Source organism: Mercenaria mercenaria, chromosome 10 (genome assembly GCF_021730395.1).
Source record: "Mercenaria mercenaria strain notata chromosome 10, MADL_Memer_1, whole genome shotgun sequence".
In the NCBI taxonomy this organism is placed as follows: Eukaryota; Metazoa; Mollusca; class Bivalvia; order Venerida; family Veneridae; genus Mercenaria; species Mercenaria mercenaria.
Genome location: NC_069370.1, coordinates 50,963,095 through 50,987,010, shown reverse-complemented (window position 1 = coordinate 50,987,010; position 23,916 = coordinate 50,963,095). Strand labels below are relative to the sequence as shown.

Here is a 23,916-nt window from a genome sequence, read left to right as displayed (position 1 = left end):
TTAAAATATTCCGGTCAAAATACGCTGAATATAATTATTTACAACATGCAACTTTAATCAAACAAAGCCAGAAAAGTGAAGACGGCGGTGAATTTCAAAACAGTCTGGCGGAGTTGACAAGGCTTTAACGAAAGGAGTCAGCTGTTATACTGAACATTAAGCAGCATAAAACAATAAATTCAAATAATTATTTTACTTGATCCAGACGACATGTCGAACAGATCAGACGTAAGCTCAAATTTGGTCCTTTTATAAATATGCGTTATTGTTCTCATTTCGATTAAAATTACCGCTAAATAATTGTATTCGGATATAGCTCTCGGAAATTGTGTTAACAACATTTCAATATACAAAACATTTTTGTGGAGAAGCTAGCTCTGTATCATAATTTCCAATCAACTAGGAAATATTTTAAAATGACGAGATGAGATCAGACTATCAATTTATATACATTTCAAATATATCATTATTTAATACTTGTAATGGAAAATCCGCTATAGACTTTCATGCCAGTGAGTGGTGTATATCATTTAGACAAGTGTATGTCTAATCATTCATAAAATAATGTTCCTAATCATACAACAATACAATATCATCTTTTTCAGCCACCAGTGGCGTCACCATGGCCAGTGATAATTCATCAATCAATGTCACACACAGATTATGCCACAATATTAAGACAAAAGCAGCTGAAAGTGAGAGGTTGGTAATTTGTTCTTCTTATATATTGAGCTTCCAAAATACACTTTTTTTACACAAAGATGCAATCAAAATTGGTATAAGCTATGAAAAGTGTCATACTTTGGGAAAATAAGCTGAATATTGCAAAAGAAAGCAGTTTGATAAATAAACAGCAAAGGTACCAAACTATATGATTATAATCAACTTTTGTAGTTAAATAAAAGAAGTAGATATTGTACTGCTGCAAAACTTTTTTATATTTTTCAGTGTCTGATGGAGTGATACCAGGGACTGTGATTTTTCCATTGTCAGGTGTGGCTTTTCTAATCATTCCCCTATCACAAGCAACCATTCAAGACCCAGAAAATAAATGTATTCAGCTGTCGCAGGAACTGATTGACAGGTTACTAGTTTTGGTTGTGTTCTTTAACTATCTCTCCTCAGTAATGGTTTATTCCATGTAAAACATATGCAAAAGCCTATTATTTAGATCCTTTGTGGACATAATTCCTAAGTTTTACAATTATATTTTTTCGAATAAGACTGGTAGCACTGTATATTTTTACAACTATTAAAGATGATCAGATTTCGTACATTCTACCAAATTGTCATATTTTTAATTTATGAAAGTCCTAGCTTTTATCCGACTTTGTTTTGTTAAAATGGCTAATGGCTAATAAGATTTTTTCTACAATTTGTTCACTCAACTGCTGAACGAAAATGTTCACTCTATCATTTTGCTACAGTGCATTTGATTTTATATGTATTCAACTTCAGGGTAGAGAAGTTTCTCCACATTCACCGAAAATGTTACATGCTGTGTCAGGCACCCCTGCACGGACAAAGTGAAAGAAATGTCTTCTCTATGATACAGAGGAAGTAGGTCATTTTGATATCCTTGCTGTTCAAAGTTCCAATGAAAAAGCAGAAAAGCAGACTGCTGTTGATGTTTGGGGTCAATAACTCTAGGAACTATGTCCTCTTTAAACAATTCCTTTCTTCACTTGTATCAGCTTCTTTTTGAATATTAATTTGGCAATGAGGCTTTAATGGTAGATTTGGCAACTGTGTCTAGATTTCAAGCAAAAATTTTCTAGGTTCTATAGAGGTACACTTTGAACTTCAACTCAAGAATTTGGAGTCTGATTATGAGACAAATAGTTACCATGATATATTGATGTCCACATTTATTTCTTCATTAATACATCCAGCCTGGTTAGCAGTTTTAAATTGCAGCTTTGAGCATTATAGATTGTGCAAAATTTGCAGGTATTTGGACACAAGACTGAACATGATTCCTGTACACAATGCAACTGAAGCTGTCAAATCGATGCTTACTATAGCAAAGGTAACACTCTTGATTTACATATTTGTACATAAAACAATTTGGAATTATAAACCATTTAACCCTAAGCCTGTTAAATTTCTAAAATGGACTGATCCATCGTTCAATTTGGGCAGTACCATTTATTATTTGAAGTTCAATGAAAATTTACTGACTGAATAGGGAACAGCACAGACCAATTTCAGCTGTGCAGGCTGATCTTGGTCTGCACTGGTCGCAAAGGCAGAATCACTTGCCGGCAACAGGCTAAAGGTTAATGAAATTTATAAATGAGTTCATTTATTTATGTTTTGTAAGTCATTTTAGTATGATAAATGATGAAAAAATGCAAAACTACTTTTATTCACAAGAGAATATATTTGTATTAATCAGACATGACACACAAGCTTCTTAAAATAATCAGGAAAACATGTAACTTTGGTCAAGTACATTCAGTCAAGAACAAAAAGTGCAAAATTATTATCATATCTACAACCAAGGTAAGCACTAGTGAGGGACAAACAACTGGCTATTTGGTATATGTGTCAGCTTACTGCCAAGCCAGTTTTTTGTCCACCCATTCGGCTCAACAGGTAGAGAACATTCCAGATTTAAATCAGAATGTCATAAGTTTGATTCCAGTGCAGGGTGTATGTTCTCTCAGAGGGGAAACATCATTAATAACTGAAATAGTACACACATATTGCAGAAGAATGGTGTTAACAAGCTTTGTAGTAATTACATTTGCAGGCAAAACACTGTAATTTCAGAGGTTGCTGTGCATTTTCACTTGTGCTGGATCTAGTACCTACAATTTTCCAGCTAAATTTACAATCCAATATTAATACTTTTGATAAGTCATAAATATCAGAGCAATAATCATGGCTAAAGCATGAGTAATTTGTTTTTCAGGCCCTGTGTAAGCCAGTCAGTGATATTTTACATGAAAGATTACAGTCTGTGATAAAGGAACAGTTGCAGAATGATGTTATGACAGCTGCATTAAAACAGCTTGGACTGAGCAACCATGATATCCTTTTGACAAGTTTGTTTTGTCTTTAGAACTTCACTGTAGAGTTACACTGTTCTGACAAATGAAATCCTTCAAACATCTTTGAATAATTGCCATGTAGAATTATTAACTTCTGACACCTCTGCTCTGCTTATTAAACTATGCCTTAGAATGAAATCTTTCCCAACATCTTGGCTTTGCTCTGCTCAACTTTACTGATTCTCATCCACAGGTTCAACATAGTTTCAAGACAAACTTTTGTTTATGAGACAACCTTCTGCTTATTTCTTTGTCAGACATGGACACTCATAATTATTATGAACAGGTGTTGTAGCGCATCGCAAGGGTGAAATTATATTGACTTGTAGTACCTGTACCAACAATTCAAAACAGTTATCTTTCAATATATTTGTTTTTGCCTAATGTAGATAGCCTTCCATCAAGTTTGTTTTGCTCAGCTTTGCAGTACAAAGACATTATTTTAAGATCTTTGCTTACAATGGAATTGTAAAACAACATGCTCCCAACATCTTTGCTTTGCTTAACTTTTCTGTAAAACAGTAACCTTTTTAGATCTTTCCTTTGTTTAACTTTACTGTATAATGAACATCTTTTGCTTAGAACTTTTCCTTCTAACATCTTTGCTTTGCTTAACTTTATTGTAGAAACGATACAATTTGATTTGCATTTCTTGTCATGCTTTTCTTCTTGCTATAATTCTGGAATAAATAAGTAACCCTCTAACTAATATGAAGGTTTTAAAAATTGTCTCATACTGTCAAGACTTTACCAAAGCACAAAACATTTTCTAAGAAACACTGATTAATACAATTCTTTAGTAATTAAAGTAAGAAAGGCAACTTATTTCCACAATTCCATCTTATGTGATTAAACAAAGACACCCATTCTCACCAAAAGGCAATGTTCTGCATTTAGATCATTACTTTGTAATGTGATAAATTTAGAAACAATCAAAATCAGAGTTTGATTAATAAAAAAACTTCCCAAAGCACAGCTATGTCTGTACTATTATTAAAATCAAAATGTTCTAGGCTAAAAAAATGATTTACCATTATTTAGTTACTGGCAGTTTTTTTGAAATCTATATTGATAGACATTCTTTTCCAGAAAATTGGAAATAAAGACATTTAGAACACTGCTCATTAGAAGATACCACATAGATGCTTACATTTCTCTAAAAGGTTTAACTGGGTTACTTATCTGAAAGCTAAAAGTTCTGGAAAAGCACTTTCTTCCTTGAGGAGCAGTCCCATTATGTAAATGTATCACAGCTAGTTGTGGAGTACCGAGGATTAGCTTAACAGGGAGAGTCTGGATCTACAGGTTGCTGGGTTGTGACTGATCCCTGGTAAAGGCAGTATGTTCTCCATGACGATTTAATAATAAACAATGTTTCAGGATTCATTTCATCCTTCATCTCAGAATCTTGTGGAGAAGTAGACACTTACTTGTGGAGAACAGGTTGGTACACATACCAAATCCAACATTGTTTAGGTTAACTGCTCAACATTATATGACTGAAATACTGTTGAAAAATGGCACTTTACCCAAAACAAAAATCTAGTACTGTATATAAGTGTACTGGTACTGATGATAAACCCGGACAGATGATAAAGTCGACCACCTTGGAAATATTCGATTGCAATCGGTTATTGATAAAGTTGAACACACCATGTAATAGTTTCCACTTACAACACCAACTGGTGTAAACAAAAACAAAACTGGTAAATATTCTGTATAAATAAATGACTTAAATTTATTTGTATAAAAAATATTTATCCAAAATTACTGGGGAAGAGGGTGTTTTTTGCGCATGCTCACTGTCGAAACATAAAGGCCTGACATTGGGTCACTTTTCATTACTTGATCAGGAATGACTGTTGCAGCTTTTTGAGGAAGTTTCAATATAATAATACAAAGAAAATTTTGTAAATGACAAAGTGGTCGAATTTATCATCAGTCAATGTTCCTACAGTCCCCATTTTACAAACCCCTTTCAGGGCCTCACTTCGTGTGAGTTTGTATACTAAATATAAATTTGAATTATGTAAAGTTTTCAGCAAATGTTAAGCTTTATTTTGATACAGACCATTGATAGCAATTTGCAGAAATAAAAAAGTTACAGGTAAAAAACCTCATTTTCTGTTCGGGTTTATCATCAGTACCAGTACCTGTATCAGTTTTGTATGTAAATATTGTCGTTCTAGTACCATATGTAAGTGTTCCTGTACCACCACTGTATGTAAATGTGGTGGCATCAGTACCACATGTAAATGTATCTGTACCACTGCCATAAATGTGAATGTGCTAGCACCAGTACCATATGCAAATGTACCTGAACCACTGGCATATGTAAATGTGCCCTTTAGGTACCCGTACCACTTCCTTATATAAAAGTGTTGGCAGCAGTACCATATTTAAATGTCCCTGTACCACTGCCCTATGTAAAAGTGCTGGCATCTGTACCATATGTAGATGTTCCTGTACCAATGTGGTGGCACCAGTACCATATGTAAATGTTCCTGTACCAATGTGGTGGCACCAGTACCATATGTAAATGTTCCTGTACCAATGTGGTGGCACCAGTACCATATGTAAATGTTCCTGTACCAATGTGGTGGCACCAGTACCATATGTAAATGTTCCTGTACCAATGTGGTGGCACCAGTACCATATGTAAATGTTCCTGTACCAATGTGGTGGCACCAGTACCATATGTAAATGTTCCTGTACCACTGCCACATGTAAATGTGGTGGCATCAATACCATAATTATGTAAATGTTCCTGTACCACTGCCATGTGTTAATGTGCTGGCACCAGTACCTTTTGTAAATGCTCCTGTACCACCATCATGTTTAAATGTGCTGGTACCGTATATATAAATGAACAAGCACCAGTGCCATATATACCAGCAGGTATGTAAATGTAAATGCATAAGTAACATACATACCGATATCAGTACTGTATGTAAACATACTGGTAGCAGTCATAATAATTACGTAAATGTACCAGGCCCAGTTCTGTATGTAAATGTACCTGTACCACATATTTCAATGTGAAGAAAACAGAAGTTAAATTACTACATTAATATAAATATAGTCAGCTTCACAGCAGTACAAGCCTTAACAATGTTAATAGTGTCAAGTGATTGAAGATGGCTTAGGGAGTCTCAGCAAGCTTGTAGCAGCATCACGTGAAGAACTACTGGACTGCAGCCTTGATTCAACCACTGTCGATAAAATATTGCAATTCTTTAACAGTGATATTTCTGAGCAGTAGTTTAGTTGTCTCCCTTTACTTAGTGATTATGACAGTCAGTTGTCCCCCTTTAAGACCAAACAGCAGTCTTCTTGGGTAACAGAAGAGTTTGTCTACATGAAGCTTAAGAAATTCTGAAACATTTCGGACCCTCAAAGTGATAATTCATCTAAAATGAAGTAACCAAGTCACCTTAATAACATACAGCTGGTCAACTTCAAAAGGGCTTGTTTATTACTGTAAATGACAATGAGGTTCCAGTATCTCTAAGAATCAGAAACTGTATTATTAGATCTGGAAGTCTCCAGGGGCAATATTAATTTCCAGCGCAAGTTGTGTTTACTGAGACTTTCCCCTACATCTAGAACACTAAGCAAGATATATCATAAAACATTTGATGTATTGCCCACTCTTTTATTATTGCTTTATCCAAATGATACCAAATACCCAGCTGTGTTTTCAATTATTTAATAGCAGATTAAAGTAGCATTAACTGTGCTACTAGACAGTGAACTGTAAAAAAAAGAAAGCATCTACTGCTGTTGTCTTTTCTGCGTTCTTCACATATTTGAGCTGCACCATGAGAAAACCAACATAGTGCATTTGCGACCAGCATGGATCCAGATGCTGTTCGCTAACGGTTTCTCTTATTGCATAGGCTTTCAAAGCGAGCAGCATGGATCCAGACCAGACTGCGCGGATGCACAGGCTTGTCTGGATCCATGCTGGTCGCAAATGCACTATGTTGGTATTCTCATGGTGCGGGTCATTTATGTATTTCTACATCTTTACATGTGTTTATTGCACAGAAGTTACATGTGTCGAGATTTTATAATTTGCTATAAGCCATTTTTCAGTTTCAGTTTCATAACATAGAAAAGGTTACTACATGTAGTAGGTAATGAAAGCTCTATAGTCTTGTGTATACAACTTTATTCATTTAAACTACAAAATACAACAAAGCTTTAATGAAACTTCTCCGAGTTGTAAATAAACGTATGGTCTATAATATGGTGATATAATGTATAGGTCTGTGTGCTTGTTTTCAAGATGTTTGCCTGTAAGTAAAGAGAATCACAAATTTCAACCTGATTCAAGACAATTTTAATTTTGGAATTATTCAATGTGTGAAACATTTTAATATATATTTTATCTATAGACAGATAGCAATGTTACTGTTTTAATAAAGTTACTCACGGGTTGCCATTAACCCTTAGCCTGCTGCAGGCGAATTTAACAGCCTTTGCAAACAGCTTGGAACCAGATCAGACGCCGATTAAATCGGCGTCTGATCAGGTTCCAAGCTGTTTGCTACTCTGACAATATTTCTTCCAATTTTGGAGCAAATTGAATGAACTTTACAATTTTAGCAGAGGACATTTCCAGCAGATGACAATTTATCTAGCATGCTAAAGGTTAATTAATAAAATGATTTTCATTTTCGTATGCAGAGTCAAGACTTAAAATATTCCAAATCATCCAGATAATTGATGTTATTCCATTACTTGTGGTTTATCAAACATGTAGAACTACATTAAGCAACAACCTGTTTTAACAGGCCACTTTTTCTCCTTCCCTTGGTTTAATGATGTACAATTAAACCTGTCTTAAGCAGCCAGCCAAGGCAGTGACGCAATCTGGCTGCTTCAAGCAGGTGACTGCTTCAGAAAGGTAGAAATTAGAACAGGATGTCAATTAGGAAGCTAGATGACTGACTGCTTTAGGCAATTGGCTGCTTAACACAGGTGACCACTAAGCAGGTTCATTGGTATTTCAGTTAAAGGTTGGTGTCCTTACATTCTTGTAAATACACATTTGTTCTCTGTGAGTAACCTCACAGCTTCCCATCATCTTAACCAGAGGGCTGGTGGAAGACAATTAGCATTTTGTCAAATCAAGGGGACAAAACTCAATCAATAGTTGTTTTACTTTACCTTCAAGGCTTACCATACAGGCTACTTGTGATTAAGTTTCTTATATGAAAACTAAACTTGTTATAACTAGTCAAATCCTCTGAAGACGTTTACAACTGCTGAATGAAACTGGTCAGGGAAGATGTCAAGCCAACAAGGCAGCACATCTTCCATAGCTCATACCCAGCAAAATTCTACCAAGTTTCTTACACTTTCTGTCAAAGTTTTTTTTTTTTGGCATGATAAGATTATTCTATGAACAATGCTTTATTCTTCTTAGAAATCAAGGCAGCAAAGTCAATGTCTACTAGATATAATGAAAATGACTTCTATATCCTTGTTGATTTTTTCATATCATGTAATATATTTGTAAAAAAGGTCTAACCTGCACACTGTAGCGAGCTAACAATAAGGTTATTGCACAACAAAACCTCTTTCAACAACAAGTCTAATACAAGTATATCACAACAATATATATTCAACAATACTTGTACACAAATAAATATATAAATCTTATATAAATACAATGTATTATAAAATTATGGTGGCATATTTCTGCATATGATAACCAGATAAGTTTTGCGAAAATGTATCGAGTTTTCACGAAAAACAGAAAAGTTTTCGTGAAAACATAAAAGCTTTTCACGAAAAGAACTGCAAATATTAAGTGGAAAAATTTGCATTAGTGCCCACGTCTGCATAAGAAAACTAGATAAGTTTCGCGAAAATGGACCAAACTTTCATGAAAAATGGTAAAGTTTTCGTGAAAATAAAATGTTTTCGCTTAAACATTTTAATTTCACGAAAACTTCACCATTTTTCATTTTCGCGTAACTTATCTGGTTTTCTTATGTAGAAGTGGGCACTAACACAAATTTTTCCACTTAATACTTGCAGTTCTTTTTGTGAAAAGCTTTTATGTTTTCGCGATAACTTTTCTGTTTCGTGGATACATTTTCGCAAAACTTATCTGGTTATCATATGCAGAAATATGCCACCATATAAAATCAATCTAAAATATGAGAAGATAACAAACAGTTTGTTCCTGATAAAATATTTTAAATATGCAGCTATCAAATCTGATTAACTAAAAAGAGTCTCTTGTAAAATACTCTAAATGTAAGGGCAGTTAATTAATGTCTTTAAAATTAAGTTTGAAGAACTGTTTCACAATACAGCCTTAAACTTTCCCATCATCTAAGTACATAATAAAGATATCTAAATTTTCTTCTGTATCAAGAAGTGAATACTGGATCTCCGACTTTTATCACAGAACTTGAATGCTGCCCACTGCATGATCTATGTAGATGTATACCGAAAGGTACCTGAAAATAGGTATAAATGCTACAATACAATAATATAGCTGGCAAAGTTCAGAAATAAATGGATTTTTCAAATTTCAGTTTACATTCTTCATTCACTTTTAAGTGCCCCCTGTTTATAAACTATAACCTACATAATACTCGGTGTTTTACATGGTTTCTCACTTTTCTCTGCAAAATTGCTCTAAAACCATTGTTTTCATTGCTCTCTGTTTCTTTATTTAAAAAATCTTAGAATTCTCCAATTATTTTGGTTGGTTTCTCTCTACACTACCAGAGCAGCAAGGGGGTTTCTCCCATTTATAAAATTTTTGGCTCTTTCCTTATGTCTCAAGTGTTTCTCATTCCTTTTGATATATTCAGTGAATTTTCCAGTTTTCAACTCTTATAAAAAAAGTCATGAATGCAGGCAACTTTTTTACATCCTCAATTTTTCCCTCTATATACTGCAGCTTGTACTAGATTTCACATATACATTTCCCACAAGATGACAATACTGCAAATGCTTATCTCACCCATCTGTACATAAAACAATCCAAAGCATGTTCTGTTCTTGGTCTTTATTATACTTGGAAAAGTAGAATTCACTTACTTTAGTTCCTCTCCAGACAGCCAGTGTTTTCAGTGGCTCCTTGCTTCTTTCCCCTGTTTGTTGATCTAAACACACCATCTGACATCTTGTACATGTACCCTGGCTCTAAAATGCAGAAAATCAATTATGTAAAGCATAAAATACATATATTCACCGCCTCCTTAAAATGTCAGCGAAGTGCACTTTTCCACCCTGCTTCTTTAAATTGATTGTAGCCACGTGCTAAGTCAGGTTGCCTTGGGAAGGTACACAGGATCATCAATGTCTATAAAACTAGAAATTGTGTCCATAGGACACGGATGCCCCCACATACTGTGCCATCCCCTATATAGCAAAAACTATCAACGGGCCGTAACTGCAGTAAAAATATTCACACAAAAAATTCCTTCCTTTATGGTCATCTGCACATCAAGCTTGTTCATCTGTGAATGTTTGAAGCAATTCAGGCTAACAGTGTGGGAAGAGTTGAACACACAAGATTTTTGTCTGTATTCCATATAGTAACAAGAGCTGTCCGTAAGACAGCGCGCTCGACTTTTCTCAGTGCTTGACCCTGAATTAGAGCTTTGCCAGTAAAAAATTTCCAAGTTAAAAAGGGACATAAATCTGTCAAAATTATAATCAGAGTTATGGGAATTGTGTCTCCTGGTATAGACTTTGATTGTAAATAACTATTTAGAGTTTCTGATCAAAAGCTTTAAAAGTAACAGAAATATTTGACTTTTAACAAAAAAATCTAAGTTAAAAAGGGGCATAATTCTGTCAAAATTTAAATCAGAGTTATAAGGATTGTTTCTCCTAGTGTAGACTGAGATGGTAAATAAGTATTTTAAGTTTCAAGTTAAAAGCTTTAATAGTAACAGAGATACTTGACTTTATTGAAATCTTTAACCAAAAATACTAAGTTTAAAAGGGGAATAATTCTGTCAAAATTCAAACCAGAGTTATGGGAATTGTGTCTTCTGGTGTAGACTTTGATTGTAAACAACTATTTTGAGTTTCAAGTAAAAAGCTTTAATAGTAACTGAGATATTTGACTTTATCAAATTTGTTGTGTTTTTTAAATTCTTAGTTAAAAAGGGGCATAATTCTGTCAAAATTCAAATCAGAGTTATAAGAATTGTTTCTCCTAGTGGAGACTTTGATAGTAAATAACTATTTTAAGTTTCATGTCAATAGCTTTGATAGTAACAGAGATATTTGATTTTATCAAAAACTTTAACCAAAGGCGACGCCAACACCGACGCTGGGGCGAGTGCAATAGCTTGTAGTGTGGGAGGAGTTGGACACACAAGATTTTGGGACGAATGGACGGACGGACAGCAGTAACGCTATATGCTCCCCACATAAATGTGTGGGGGCATAAAAATGGCAAAACATGTACACTGTGCATACACTTTGGATCCTTAAACAGAAAAGAAAATAGGAGTAGCAGTCTAGTATCTAAGCTACTTGCCGCACACTGTAGAGGTTGTGGATTCATGCCCCACTTACATGGATTCATGCCCCACTTACTGTACTAGCCATTGATTATCCGCAAGAAAATTTCCAGAAGGATTTAAGTAAGTTTCAACACTAAACTAAAACAAGAGTGCCAGACTATCACAAAATACGCCCTTCTAATGTATCATAAAAAGATTTCGAGTAATTCAAGGGCCATAATCCAAGATTGCCTGCGGTGATTTTGCTAGTTATCGAACTTGGCCAAGATATTATGCCCACAAACATTATCAGCCAGTTTGGTGAAGATCAAATGAAAACTGTTTGACTTAGAGAGCCGACATGCTTTTGGACACCAACCGCCCGCCCGCCACGTGTGTTCACATAATAAGCCCCGCTCTTTCGAGACGGGCGTATAAAAAGAATAAACAGAATGTCTCTAATACTTCTTATTTCTGAATCTGGCTGTTTTCCATTGCAATGGCTGATAGTCTGGTGATTTCAACACAGTCACACAAACCTTTCCCATCCAGTTCATCTACAGAACAGCAATATAAACAAATTGAAATTCTACCACTTGATGATTAAAAAAATCATCAATAAATTGAAGATCTATGACTAGATTAATACTAACTTTGAAATGAAGAATTCCAATCTGTATACTTTTCCAACCCTCTTCTTCAAATGGATCACAACCACTCACAATCAGGTTGGCTCGGAAACGATCCACAAGATTATCAATGTCTATAAAAAAAATGTCAATACATGTACAAAGATTAATATATACGCAAAGTTATATATATATATATATATATATATATAAAAATCTTAACAGTATTCTGCTGATTAACTGGCTTGACAGTGGCAGAGTGTCTGCTTTGAGTGTGGGAGGTCATAGGTTTGTTCCCCAGCAGCGTCCTACCAAAGACATGAAAAATGGTACCAGTATCTCCCTTGCTTGGTACTCAGCATTAAAATGGAAACTGGTTTATCCCATACACTTGTGTAAATGGATTTCATCAGAAACGTGGTGTTGAGAGTGATTAATATAAGTTGTAGAACTTGTTTCACAACTGACCTAAATTAAGTCAGTATAAACTGCTGTTGACTTGTCAGTACAGAAGTTACTTCAGACAGCGTAACAATTCCTTAGTAGAAAAGAGATCACATTCATTAATCCTACAACTTGGACTCGACTTCAGCAAGGCCTGAAGATCTTCTACATTTCTGTTTTTTTTTTTTTTTTTCTAATATGAGTAAGGCAAATGCTCCAGAAGTAATAAATGTCAATCCCGGTTTTGGTATGAAACAAAGTATCTGTTTTAGCCACTAAATAAGTTTGGAAGCTCCAATACTCTGCTTCACAAAATATTTACTGAAAGATTCTAGAGTATCACCCTCCTCTCTACGGTCTAGTATTTTCTGATGTAAAGCTGCCACACTGTCTCTACTGATGAGGAGGTATTGAGACTCATTGGCTAGAGAAAGTCTACTTTTATCTTCTACTGTCAAATCTGGAATATTAACAAAAAATTATGTAAAACTGTTTGTATTCAAAAACAATAAAAGCAATATTGAGTTATAAATCACTAATTCAAATTGAAAGGTACTTAAAACCTCTTTTCTTTTTTTTTCTTTTTTTTTTGTGGGGATGGGGGGAGAGGAGGGGCCTCCAAGGCTGAGTTGTTACGTTGCTGACTTCCAATCACTGGCCACTAGCCAGGGGGAATCTGGAATCTGCTTGAAATGTAAAATTCTTTTGTGAAGAAGCTATCCAGCTGTTTTGCAAAGGGTCAGTGGTTTTAACCTTGTGCCTGCATCCGACATGACATCCAAATGGGCACCTAGGTCTTCCTCCAATTTCAAGCCGGGAAGTGGACATATGATCTAATTTTGTTCCATATAACTTAAAAAGCATTTATTGTGAAGTTGACCTTATTAATAAGATAAAGTACTTTTAAGTATATTAAGCACAAGGATCCTTTAGTTTAATCACATTTTATTGATCAACCACCTTGGTTACCTAGTGGTAGAGCGCCCATTTTGAGTGCGGGAGGTCGCGGGTTCGATCCCTGGCTGCGTCATACCAAAGACGTAAAAAATGGTACTATAGTAGCTTCTTTGCTGGGCGCTCAGCATTAAGGGGATAGTGCTAGGACTGGTCAGCCTGGTGTCAGTATAATGTGACTGGGTGGGGTATCATGTCATGTGTCTACGGCATATATTCCAGTGAATCAGCACTATAAAGTTGGGCATTGTGCTCACTGCTACTAGTAGACACTGTCGTTTATAAGACTAAAAAATTGTTGAAAAAGACGTTAAACCTGAACACACACACACACACATATTCAGCATTTACAAAGATATGTAACTTTTATACAGACACAAATAAATATATAAATAGGTTAGGCCACTTGTTCTTACAACCTCCCCTACAGATAAAATATGAAACAAATTGCCAGGAAAAAACAATAAGTTTTGTTAACAAGGGAGAGGGAGATTTAACTGTGAAACCATCTAAGTAATAGATACAATATCTCATATGATAATTTCATATCATTTACATTTTATAAGGACCATTTAATCAATGCCCAGATTATGATACAAAATTTTATATTTCTAAAACAAGGTATCTCTAGAAGTGTTGCATCTTCAAACAACTATATTAATTTCAAAATATCAACAGACCTCCATTATTTTTCAATTTTGATGCTCTCTTATCATCTGTTGCTTGCCGTATCAACCTACATCCAGGCCTGCATAATGCTTCACTCAGCCAGTCTGCAACCACACTGCCACAGTCTAAACTCTGTACCCTGAAAAATTAATCACTATTCAATTTGGTTTTGTACTGTAATGACAGAACAAATTTTTATGCAAGTTTTATTTTTCCGTTACAGCTTCTTTTTGTCTGTGGGCCTACTTTGCAATGCTTGGCTCTATGGCTGTGTTTGGGGTGCTCTGTGCTTCCCAGAAATCTACCCTTACCTTTTATCTTTTATGAAGTCTGGTGGGAGAAAAACCCCAGTAATTTTATAATTTATCCACAACTGCATTCACAACCAGTATATACTTACATTATATTACAGGGGAGGCAAACAAACATTCTATAGAAAGAAGGAAAAGTGGCAGTTAGTATTCTTGTTCTGCATCATAGGCATCATAGGCAATGTCATTATATGACGACAGGTTTAGTTTACGGGGGTCTAACTCTCAAATATTGAACTATTTCTGTTTAATCTTATTCACCATGGTCTCCTTTTTTTACCAGTTCCTCATGAAATTTATACAGACTCAAAAATTGACCAGAATGATCTACAACCAACCATAGGCTGCAAATATTAAATTCCTTAAAGTGCTGGTGAGGCTGCTGACATGTTGACAAACAATTATGAACTAAACACACAAAATCTGACCTACTGTAGCTTCAAATATTTTTGGACCTTACCTATCTCCGCACACTTTAGAGTTACAAAGATTGGTCTCCATTTCATGCTGTTGTGTTACATTTAAACTTACGCACATCGTCTCCATCCCTGAAAAACAGATTGTAGACATGTGAACATTTCTCAAGACTAACAATTTCATTTCAAATTTCAACAATTATGAACAAGGGCTATCTTAGATTCAATTCAAGTGCTGCTTAAAAACAAGAACAAAGCATTCTAAGAAACACCTTTGTTCTATATTCTAAGATACTCATATTTGTGAAAATGCAATCACAATGACAATACTGACACAGACCTGTTTTCCTCATCCCCTATCAGTCTCTGGTAGGTTTCAGGGACTAAATTACATCCTTCTGCCCTTTGGTATGCTTGTGTCCACCCTAAGACCTTTGAAGCAATGGCTCTATTTTAAATAACCTGGCATAAATGTTGACTACATTGAGATCAAATGTTGCATTTAACACCAAGGCTTGCACCTCAAAGGTTGAGGTCATACTTGGAGGGCAAAGATTAACAGGGTTGTTTTCATTAGGGGTTAATAGTACTGTTCCACATAACAATAGGACAAGTCATGCTTTCGTTCCAAAGTCTACAAATATTCTACATTATGAGATGATATGTCATGTGCAAAACCCATGGTATACACCTTACACAAAGTTTAGTGTCACACTTAGAAGAGTTAAAAGATTTTAGGTCATTTTTCTAGGAATGATATTCAACTTGACATTAACATTCATCCTAACAACATGTTGTCGCAAGCAACATCAGGTCCATTATTCAAAGGTCAAGGTCATATCTTAAAGTCTAAAGTTAACAGCATCTGTTCAATGACATCTACAAAACTATCATCCATCAAGGGATACTAATATTCCTTAGCACAAAATTAATGCTTCCTAACCCTATAATGAGTTGATGGTTATGCCAAAGACCCTGACCTCTAGCTCAAAGTTCAAGGTCAGATTTAAAGGTCAAAGATTTAAAGTCATTTTTCTTGTCCAGTCAATAACTTTGTTAAACAAAAGTCAAGCAAGTTTCTGTGAATACTTCTGAACTATACACTTAGGATTTCTTTAAAGAGTACATGTACATTTTTGAAGTACACAATTATTTCTTCCTTCTGTCTAGAGAAATCAAGAACAAATTAGAGTGCTAGATGAAAGTTTTTAGAAATATATCCAATCTCTGCAGAAATCTCACCTGGGAAATCTAGAAGCAGATGATTTTTGTTGAGATCAATGGATGGTTTTATGAGACACAGTCTACTCTCTCTCTTCTGGCTCATGGCTATACCGCTCTCCGTAACAATCATCCATTCCCTGTCATATAGCAACCCTCGATCACATAAAGGCCATTCATTTACCTAATTAATAAGTTATAAGGTTACATTACATCTGCTGTATGCATACATTATGGCTATTTTGGTTATTTTTACAAAGAAATCTACCTATTAAAGAAATATAGATTATTAAAATAGACAGTAATTAACAGCAAAAACAGGATCAATTTCATTTAATACTTGCGGGGTAAATGCAAAAGCGGTGTAAATGCATATAAATGAAGAAGCACTTAGACCGCTTTCACATTCACCCATTGATTTTAAAGTTTTTCACTTTTGAAGTATATATATGCACTGTATATCATGAATTGTTACAGTGCAGAATAAGTAGCCTTCATATACAAATGTAAGATATGGATGGGGCACCTATACAGCCATGGTCTGCCTTTGATGGAATATGAATAACTTGCCTCAGCACTGTTTTCAGTTCTAAAACTATTTCATAGTTGAAAAAAACATACCTTAAATGCAGCACATGATTTCACAGGGTACAAGTAAATTTCAGTCAAATGTTTTCCTTCGCAAGATGTGAACATTTCATTATTTCCAGTCTCTTCCATGTTTAAAGACTGTATCTTTTTCTCATATATGTCTGAGTGTGGAATGGTGGCACTCTTTTCAAATTTAGGATCAAGACATTTAGTTAAAATAACTCTCTTTTTCAATTGTTCTGTTTCACACTTTTCTTCAACTGTTTCTTTTTCACCTGAGTCATTTGAACTTTCTTCAACATCTGTATCAAACTTTTGTTTTGAATCTGCTGAGCTTACAGTTTCTATGACAACTTGCTCCTCCCCTTTTGTACCTGAGATCAAACTTTGACTATAAATAGAACCAGAATGGTTCTGAATTTTAATATTTTTATCCCAGAAGACTGGTTTTGGCACACTTTCTAGGAAGCAGTCAACAATGAACTGAAGACATCTCTGTGCATCTTCCAGTGTTGACATATAGCCAAAAGAAACCCGCACAGCTCCAGTTGGTTTGCCATCAACGAGATCTCTGTCATCTCCACACACATGTCCAGCCTGGTTGTATCATAAAAAAACATCTTAATACTTTACAGAACTGCACAGTAAAAACGTTTTCATACAGATACAACAAAAATGCTAAACACAGAAATGAAATATATCAAATCATTGAGTTGAAAGATTAACACTCAGTGGGTAAGCTGTCCATTGCAAATTTTGTTCTTAATATGTACACTTATGAAAGATGCAAGTTTTATCAAACATTGCAAGACACAAGAAAATATCAGATTCCCACAAATGACATATATATAATTTACTAGAAAGGCTGCCAACAGCATATATATCCTTTGGGCACGTATAGCGCACATCAATGGAATAAGAACCTCTTCACTTTCACACTCCTATAGAAATAACATTTACTGCCCAGTCATCTGCCATTATTATGCGAACAGGCTTTCGGCAGCTCTCTCATTGTCACAATTTTGTTCACAAAGAGTCCAAGTTTGAAAGAAGGAACTGTCCCACAAAAGAAATATGGAAAAGTAATTCAAAACTGATATTTCAACTCTAGATTATCAAAGCTCCTCTTATGTTCTAACCAGTTAACTATGCAGATTGTGTAAAAGTTGGGTAAACTGGCCAAAGACATTTTTCATCATGGTGTTTCATCAAAATGACAATGGAATACAGCTGTCTGAATTATGTTTGAACATTCTCCACTTCCGTTTTCACGATGAAAAATCAAGGTAGGTAATTACATGAAAGGTAAATATTGCCTTGCTGCACTCCACCCTCATTGAAAATTCAGCTTCGTAAGGATGTAGAAAATAAAGTTTTGCAAATGTTTGTACTGAAGCATAGAAAGTACAGAATATGCAGCTGAATAAAGAAGACGTAGAATATGTAGTGAAAATATTCTCTCATTTCTTGCAATACTTACATCAAAGTTGTGTTTTATCTTGTCATCAGACAAGCCAAGGTATTTCTGGCATGCTCCTATGTTACAAAAACAACCTGTTCTCACATGAATGTTGTAAAGTTGAGCCAATTTGTCAACCTGAAAAAAGTGTCACTTTTTAAAATGGTATGAAAGAAAGCTCTGACTCCTATAAATTTATTACAGCATTTCTTTCAGCAAAAGTTGAAAATGGTAAATTTGGTATTTTGCACTGCATATTTAGGGGAATACAAACAAAGCTGTATTATTTAATCATTTCAAAAACGGGAGAGCCATGTTGGCCCTAAATCGCTCACCTGTGTTTCAGAGCTTAAACAGACTAGAATGTCTGAAACTTTGGAAGAGGAACATATGCTCCAGCTGTTCCAAGTTTCAGAGGCAGTATTAGATAATTAGATAATTTAGTGTGACAGACGACAAACAGTTCTATATGCTATAGTAGTCGCAACTTGACCGCGATGGTTGACCTTAGGCTGATTATTCCTATCGATTATTTCATTATAGAAATCAAGGTTGCTTAGGGTAGCCAGGTATATTTATATGGAATTAGTTTCTATACAGTGCAGTTTCAAAGAATATATGCTTACATTTGATCAGTTAAAACTTTCCAATACACTTATTTATATTTATACAAATTTATTTTTCCTTTTTCTCGTATAGCTCGTGTTTTACGTACACTCCTTTTCAATAATAGGTTGTGCCTCATTATGTATTATAATGTAAAGGTCAACCATCAGGGTCAAGTTGCATCCACTATATATGCTTCTTAGGTTTTTAAAATTGGGTTGAAAAATACACAAAGACAATTGGAGTATGCTAAGAGTGTTTGGGAAGGTCTCTTTATAATGGTTATCTGCATCAAACAGCTCATGAGGAAAGTTGCTAATTTAGCTCTAGTGGCCTCTAAAACAATTTTGGAAAAGGACCTTACAATGATGCTACAGTTGTAGAAATGGATGCCTGGATGTGAAGGAATATAGGAATTATTATTATTATCATTATACCACATTTATACAGCACTCTTTTTCATGCACATGTACACGTTCAAAAGTGCTTGGTATAATAAACAGGTATAGTCAAAGTAAAAGTTTGTTGTACAAAACTCAATAAAATCAAGAAACTAAAGAAGTATGTAACAACGTTTATAGGAAATAGTTACCTCAGAAAATCCAACATAATCACCATTGGCTCTAAGCAAATTAAAGCTTACAATGGCTCCCTGCTTCTGTATGTCCATAAAATCTCCATCACAGTATATTTCAGCAAGCCTGGTACCAGACCCATGACAACAGGTTGACAATGTGTGATGAAAATACTGTGCCAGGTTGAATGTATGCTGGGATATAGAACTAATTCCACCTGAAACAGTGTCATAACTAGATAAAGTATATTATTGGGAATCGATCCTACCGGGATCAATCCCTCTACGGTAACATGCAATATACCAAATGAGATATATGGTACTATCGAATTAAAAAATGTGTACTTCCTGCACGTGCACAGAGCATCTGACTTCTAATTTTTTGGAAGAATACGCTTTTTCTTTGTGCCTAATAAGCATCCACATAACTTGTCCAAACCACAACGTCTTGCACATCAGTACAGATATGGGCAGTGTTGTTTTTATTCCAAAATCTACCTTTAAATTGATAGGGCAATGATCCTGCATGAAGCGACGAAAATCGGGATTGATCCCTCTATGGTAACATATACTGATATACCGAATGAGATATTTACTACCTACCTGAAAATTGTGTCATTCGGTCCATGCCCTCATTAGACAGTTCTTTTCAAATGTTATGGGATGAGTTGAAGTCGGATCGATTCCCAATTGAAGCAGTGCCTTATTTCATATTATATATTATTAAATATCTTATACCAGATTTATACAGCGCCATTTTCAAAGGTACTTTACAAAGTAGCTAACTGTTGAATATTATGTCTCTTGTATATTTCTTTCTTTATTTAATATAACCTCAAATGGTCAATAACTTATTTTAACAGTTGGTATTGTTGTAAATGGATTGAAACATGATTTATTAAAGTTTCACATCTTTCAATATCAACCTGATAATATCATTCATGTGCAGTTTGCTGACTGGGTAGTCGGACAACATATAAGATAGGGTCCTCTGTACCCTATTGGTACATAATAACATTTTTTTGTCCCACTGAGCAATATACAAACTTGCATATGGACCACATTTCCCTGTCATCTATTAACTGATATATACAATACTTATGAGTATAAAAACCAGCCCATGATTTGCTCAGGACAATTACTATATATTATCTACTCAATTTATTTCATTCCCACAAAAACTTTCACTCTATTGTATACATCTCAAAAAATCTGGCTTTTGGAAGACAGTAAAATGCCTGTATGAAAATAGAACAACATCTTCCTGTCAGTCGTCTTTTAATTGACCCGTTCCCTCCAACTACATAAGTATTGATGTAACTCAACTCATGGCAAAAATCTCTGAATCCATGCCAACTAACAGTACTAAAAATACTTCAAACACCCACAGACAGAAAAATTTCTACAAAAACTAAAAACAACTGCCAAATACCTGCATGATTTTCTCACGAAAACTATCAGAATACAATTGTCTTTATTCTCAAATGGGAGAAGATTTAATAAGATACGATTCTGAAATGATATCTATAAAAATACAGATTATTTCCATCTACCTAGACATCAAATGACTATTTTTAAAATATTTAAGAAATAATAAGTTCCCAAGAGTGGTTTATCGTAGAATAACCCGTGTTTTGAGTTCTTATGCGTAAGAATATATCAAGGAGGCCGTAGGCCTGAGTGATATATTGTTTCGCATAAGAACGAAAAACTCGAGTTATTCTACGATAAATCATGCTTGGGAACTTGTTATTTCGATTCTAACACAACATACTAGTATTAACAGTGTTAGAAAAAATGGTAACTACTTTTTACGACATGAACTACACTTCGTGCTAAGCACCTGGATCATTCTATACATAGGAGGATGACGTCACTACTTTGCACGTGCATGGGTTATCGCAAAATAACCATTGATTGATTTTCTCCTATGTGTATATAGGTTATTTGCTGGTCGTGTTAGAATGAATTATATACAGCACTGGTTTCAAAATAAAATTTGAGAGATGCACCAAACCATACCTTTCATCTTAAAGAAAATTATGATAGGGCAATGTTTCAAGTTGGTAAAAAAGCAACCGCTCCTGGTGGGGCAAATAAACTTACCTATAACTAATGGTAGTATATTACTTAATTCTTTCCCTTTCCTTTCCAGTAACTAATATTGTTTTTTTCTTTCTTCACTTACACAAATGCTATAAATAAATGTAAGAATGTATCCCCAACTTTTTGGGGCAAGTTATTGCTTTATGTCCAGTTGTCCATCCATTTGTCCATCAAACACAAAAAATTATGTCAGTTCTGTATCTTTTAACCTTTTCAGAGGATATACATGTAACTTGCACAAGATTACTTGCAGAGAATGACTTTCAGTCATGTTGGCCCTAGGGCAAGGTCATACTATGAGGTGAAAGATCATGAAGTCAGAATATTTCTTTACTTTATATCATTTTACTCACATAAAAGAATTTGTAATAACTCAAGTGTTTGACATACTGAGAACATGTGGATACTATCTTGCTGCCATGTTAGTTCAGGATAACATCATAGGTTAAACCAAGAGCACCGCCTTGCGGGTGCTGACGCTCATCTGATTTTTTTTGTGTAATAGAAATATTGTCCTACCCATGATTTTCTAAGTCTAAAAAGGGCCATCATTCTTGCAAAAAGCAGGATAGAGTTATGTTTCTTGATGTTCAGTGTCCACTTATGATGGTGAAAAACTGTTGCAAGTTTTAAAGCAATAGCTTTGATAGTTTATGAGAAAAGTTGACTTAAACATAATACTCAACCAAGAAAATGATTTTCTAAGTCCAAAAGGGGCAATAATTATTGCAAAAAGCAGGTTGGAGTTATGTTGCTTGCTGTACAGGGTCAGCTTATGATGGTCAACAAGTGTTGCAAGTTTCAAAGCAATAGCTTTGATAGTTTAAGAGAAAAAGTTGACCTAAACATAAAACTTAACCAAGAAATCTGATATTTTCTAAGTCCAAAAGGGGCCATCATTCTTGCAAAAAGCAGGATGGAGTTATGTTTCTTGCTGTACAGGGTCAACTTATGATGGTGAACAAGTGTTGCAAGTTTTAAAGCAATAGCTTTGATAGTTTAGGATAAAAGCTGACCTAAACATAAAAATTAACCAAGAAAACTGATTTTCTAAGACCAAAAGGGGCAATAAATCTTGCAAAAAGCAAGATGGAGTTATGTTTCTTGATGTACAGGGTCTGCTTATGATGGTGAACAAGTATTCCAAGTTTCATAGCAATAGCTTTGATAGTTTAGGAGAAAAGTTGACCTAAACATAAAACTTAACCAAGAAATCTGATATTTTCTAAGTACAAAAGGGGCCATAAATCTTGCAAAAAGCAAGATGGAGTTATGTTTCTTGCTATACAGGGTCAGCTTATGATGGTGAACAAGTATTCCAAGTTTCAAAGCAATAGCTTTGATAGTTTAGGAGAAAAGCTGACCTAAACATAAAACTTAACCAGGCAACGCCGACGCCAACGCCGACAACCGCTCAAGTGATGACAATAACTCATCATTTTTTTCAAAAAATCAGATGAGCTAATAAAAGTGCAAATGGATAGTTTTCCAGGTCTTTTTTATATTTACTAAATCCCTCACAGGATCTGTTGACTGGCTCAAATGTATTACAAAATAAGTCAATGTGCAGATTGCTTCTAATGGCTTTGTCTATTTAAGGTCAAAGGTTACATGTCTGTTTACGGTTAAGGTCATATGCTAAGATCAAAGGTTTTTTTGTGTATGCTTAATATTTTTTTAACCCCTTCATTAATTTTTATATGACAAGTTTTTGGTACAAAATGTTCCCAACCGTCACACCATATGCATAGCAAAACTGTCAGCCATGTAGATTCATGGTCATGCAGTCAAATCATAGCTCATGTGGGTTGATTTTCATGTATTTTCAACAACCTTAATTTGTTGACTAGGTTATTTTATTACCTGGCACTATCACAGGTAGTAAAAGACTAAGCTGACAACTGATATAGGTCTATACATATTGTTCTTGTGTCTTTTCTTGGCATAACACCATCTTTGGCATGATAGACAAATCAATGTTTTTGAAAAAAAAAACAACTGTGTAGTCAAACTTAGATATAAGAAATATTCAAAGCTAATTATCAACAGTTTTCTTAAGCCAAAAACAAGTTTAATTTTGTCCAAATGTCATATTCACATTTTTTCCAATGGAATGAGAAATGGCAGTTGAGTGTTTTGACGAGGTAGCCCTTTTCTCTTGTCAGCAATCTCTGACATGTAATAAAATAGCAGATACAGGAAGTAAAGGTGGTCCCCAAAAATAAAGGAAGTCTCTAAAAGAACCAAATAGGAAACTAAACACTTACAGGAATAAGTTAACAGAAACTTGGATTGTATCTAGTGAATCAATCTATTTGGGTTATGGTGGCTTGCAAGCAGACCCATACCCTTCAAGATCGTGTAGCAATGATTGATCATCGTTACAAAAAA

General features: G+C 34.8%; 2 protein-coding genes across 2 annotated transcripts in view; one reads left to right on the top strand and one right to left on the bottom strand.

Moving 5' to 3' along the window:
• Positions 1-75: 75 nt before the first annotated feature.
• LOC123561595 (protein SPO16 homolog) lies at positions 76-6,964 on the top strand. Its single transcript, XM_053553073.1, has 7 exons — positions 76-228; positions 606-702; positions 949-1,084; positions 1,459-1,560; positions 1,951-2,029; positions 2,918-3,036; positions 6,177-6,964. Exons 1-7 carry the CDS (start codon positions 211-213, stop codon positions 6,316-6,318), a joined length of 693 nt encoding a protein of 230 aa, XP_053409048.1. The 5' UTR covers positions 76-210; the 3' UTR covers positions 6,319-6,964.
• Positions 6,965-7,213: 249 nt separating this feature from the next.
• Positions 7,214-23,916, bottom strand: part of LOC123561594 (molybdenum cofactor sulfurase-like) — a 141,720-nt gene continuing 125,017 nt past the window's right edge. Inside the window, exons 6-15 of the mRNA XM_045354061.2 lie at positions 19,438-19,637; positions 18,261-18,377; positions 16,811-17,377; positions 16,211-16,373; positions 15,013-15,100; positions 14,253-14,380; positions 12,941-13,078; positions 12,199-12,308; positions 10,125-10,229; positions 7,214-9,535 (exon numbers count right to left, since the gene is read on the bottom strand). Of these exons, the coding sequence (XP_045209996.2) occupies positions 9,446-9,535; positions 10,125-10,229; positions 12,199-12,308; positions 12,941-13,078; positions 14,253-14,380; positions 15,013-15,100; positions 16,211-16,373; positions 16,811-17,377; positions 18,261-18,377; positions 19,438-19,637 (1,706 nt within the window). The 3' untranslated portion in view covers positions 7,214-9,445. The remainder of the gene's footprint in view (positions 9,536-10,124; positions 10,230-12,198; positions 12,309-12,940; positions 13,079-14,252; positions 14,381-15,012; positions 15,101-16,210; positions 16,374-16,810; positions 17,378-18,260; positions 18,378-19,437; positions 19,638-23,916) is intronic.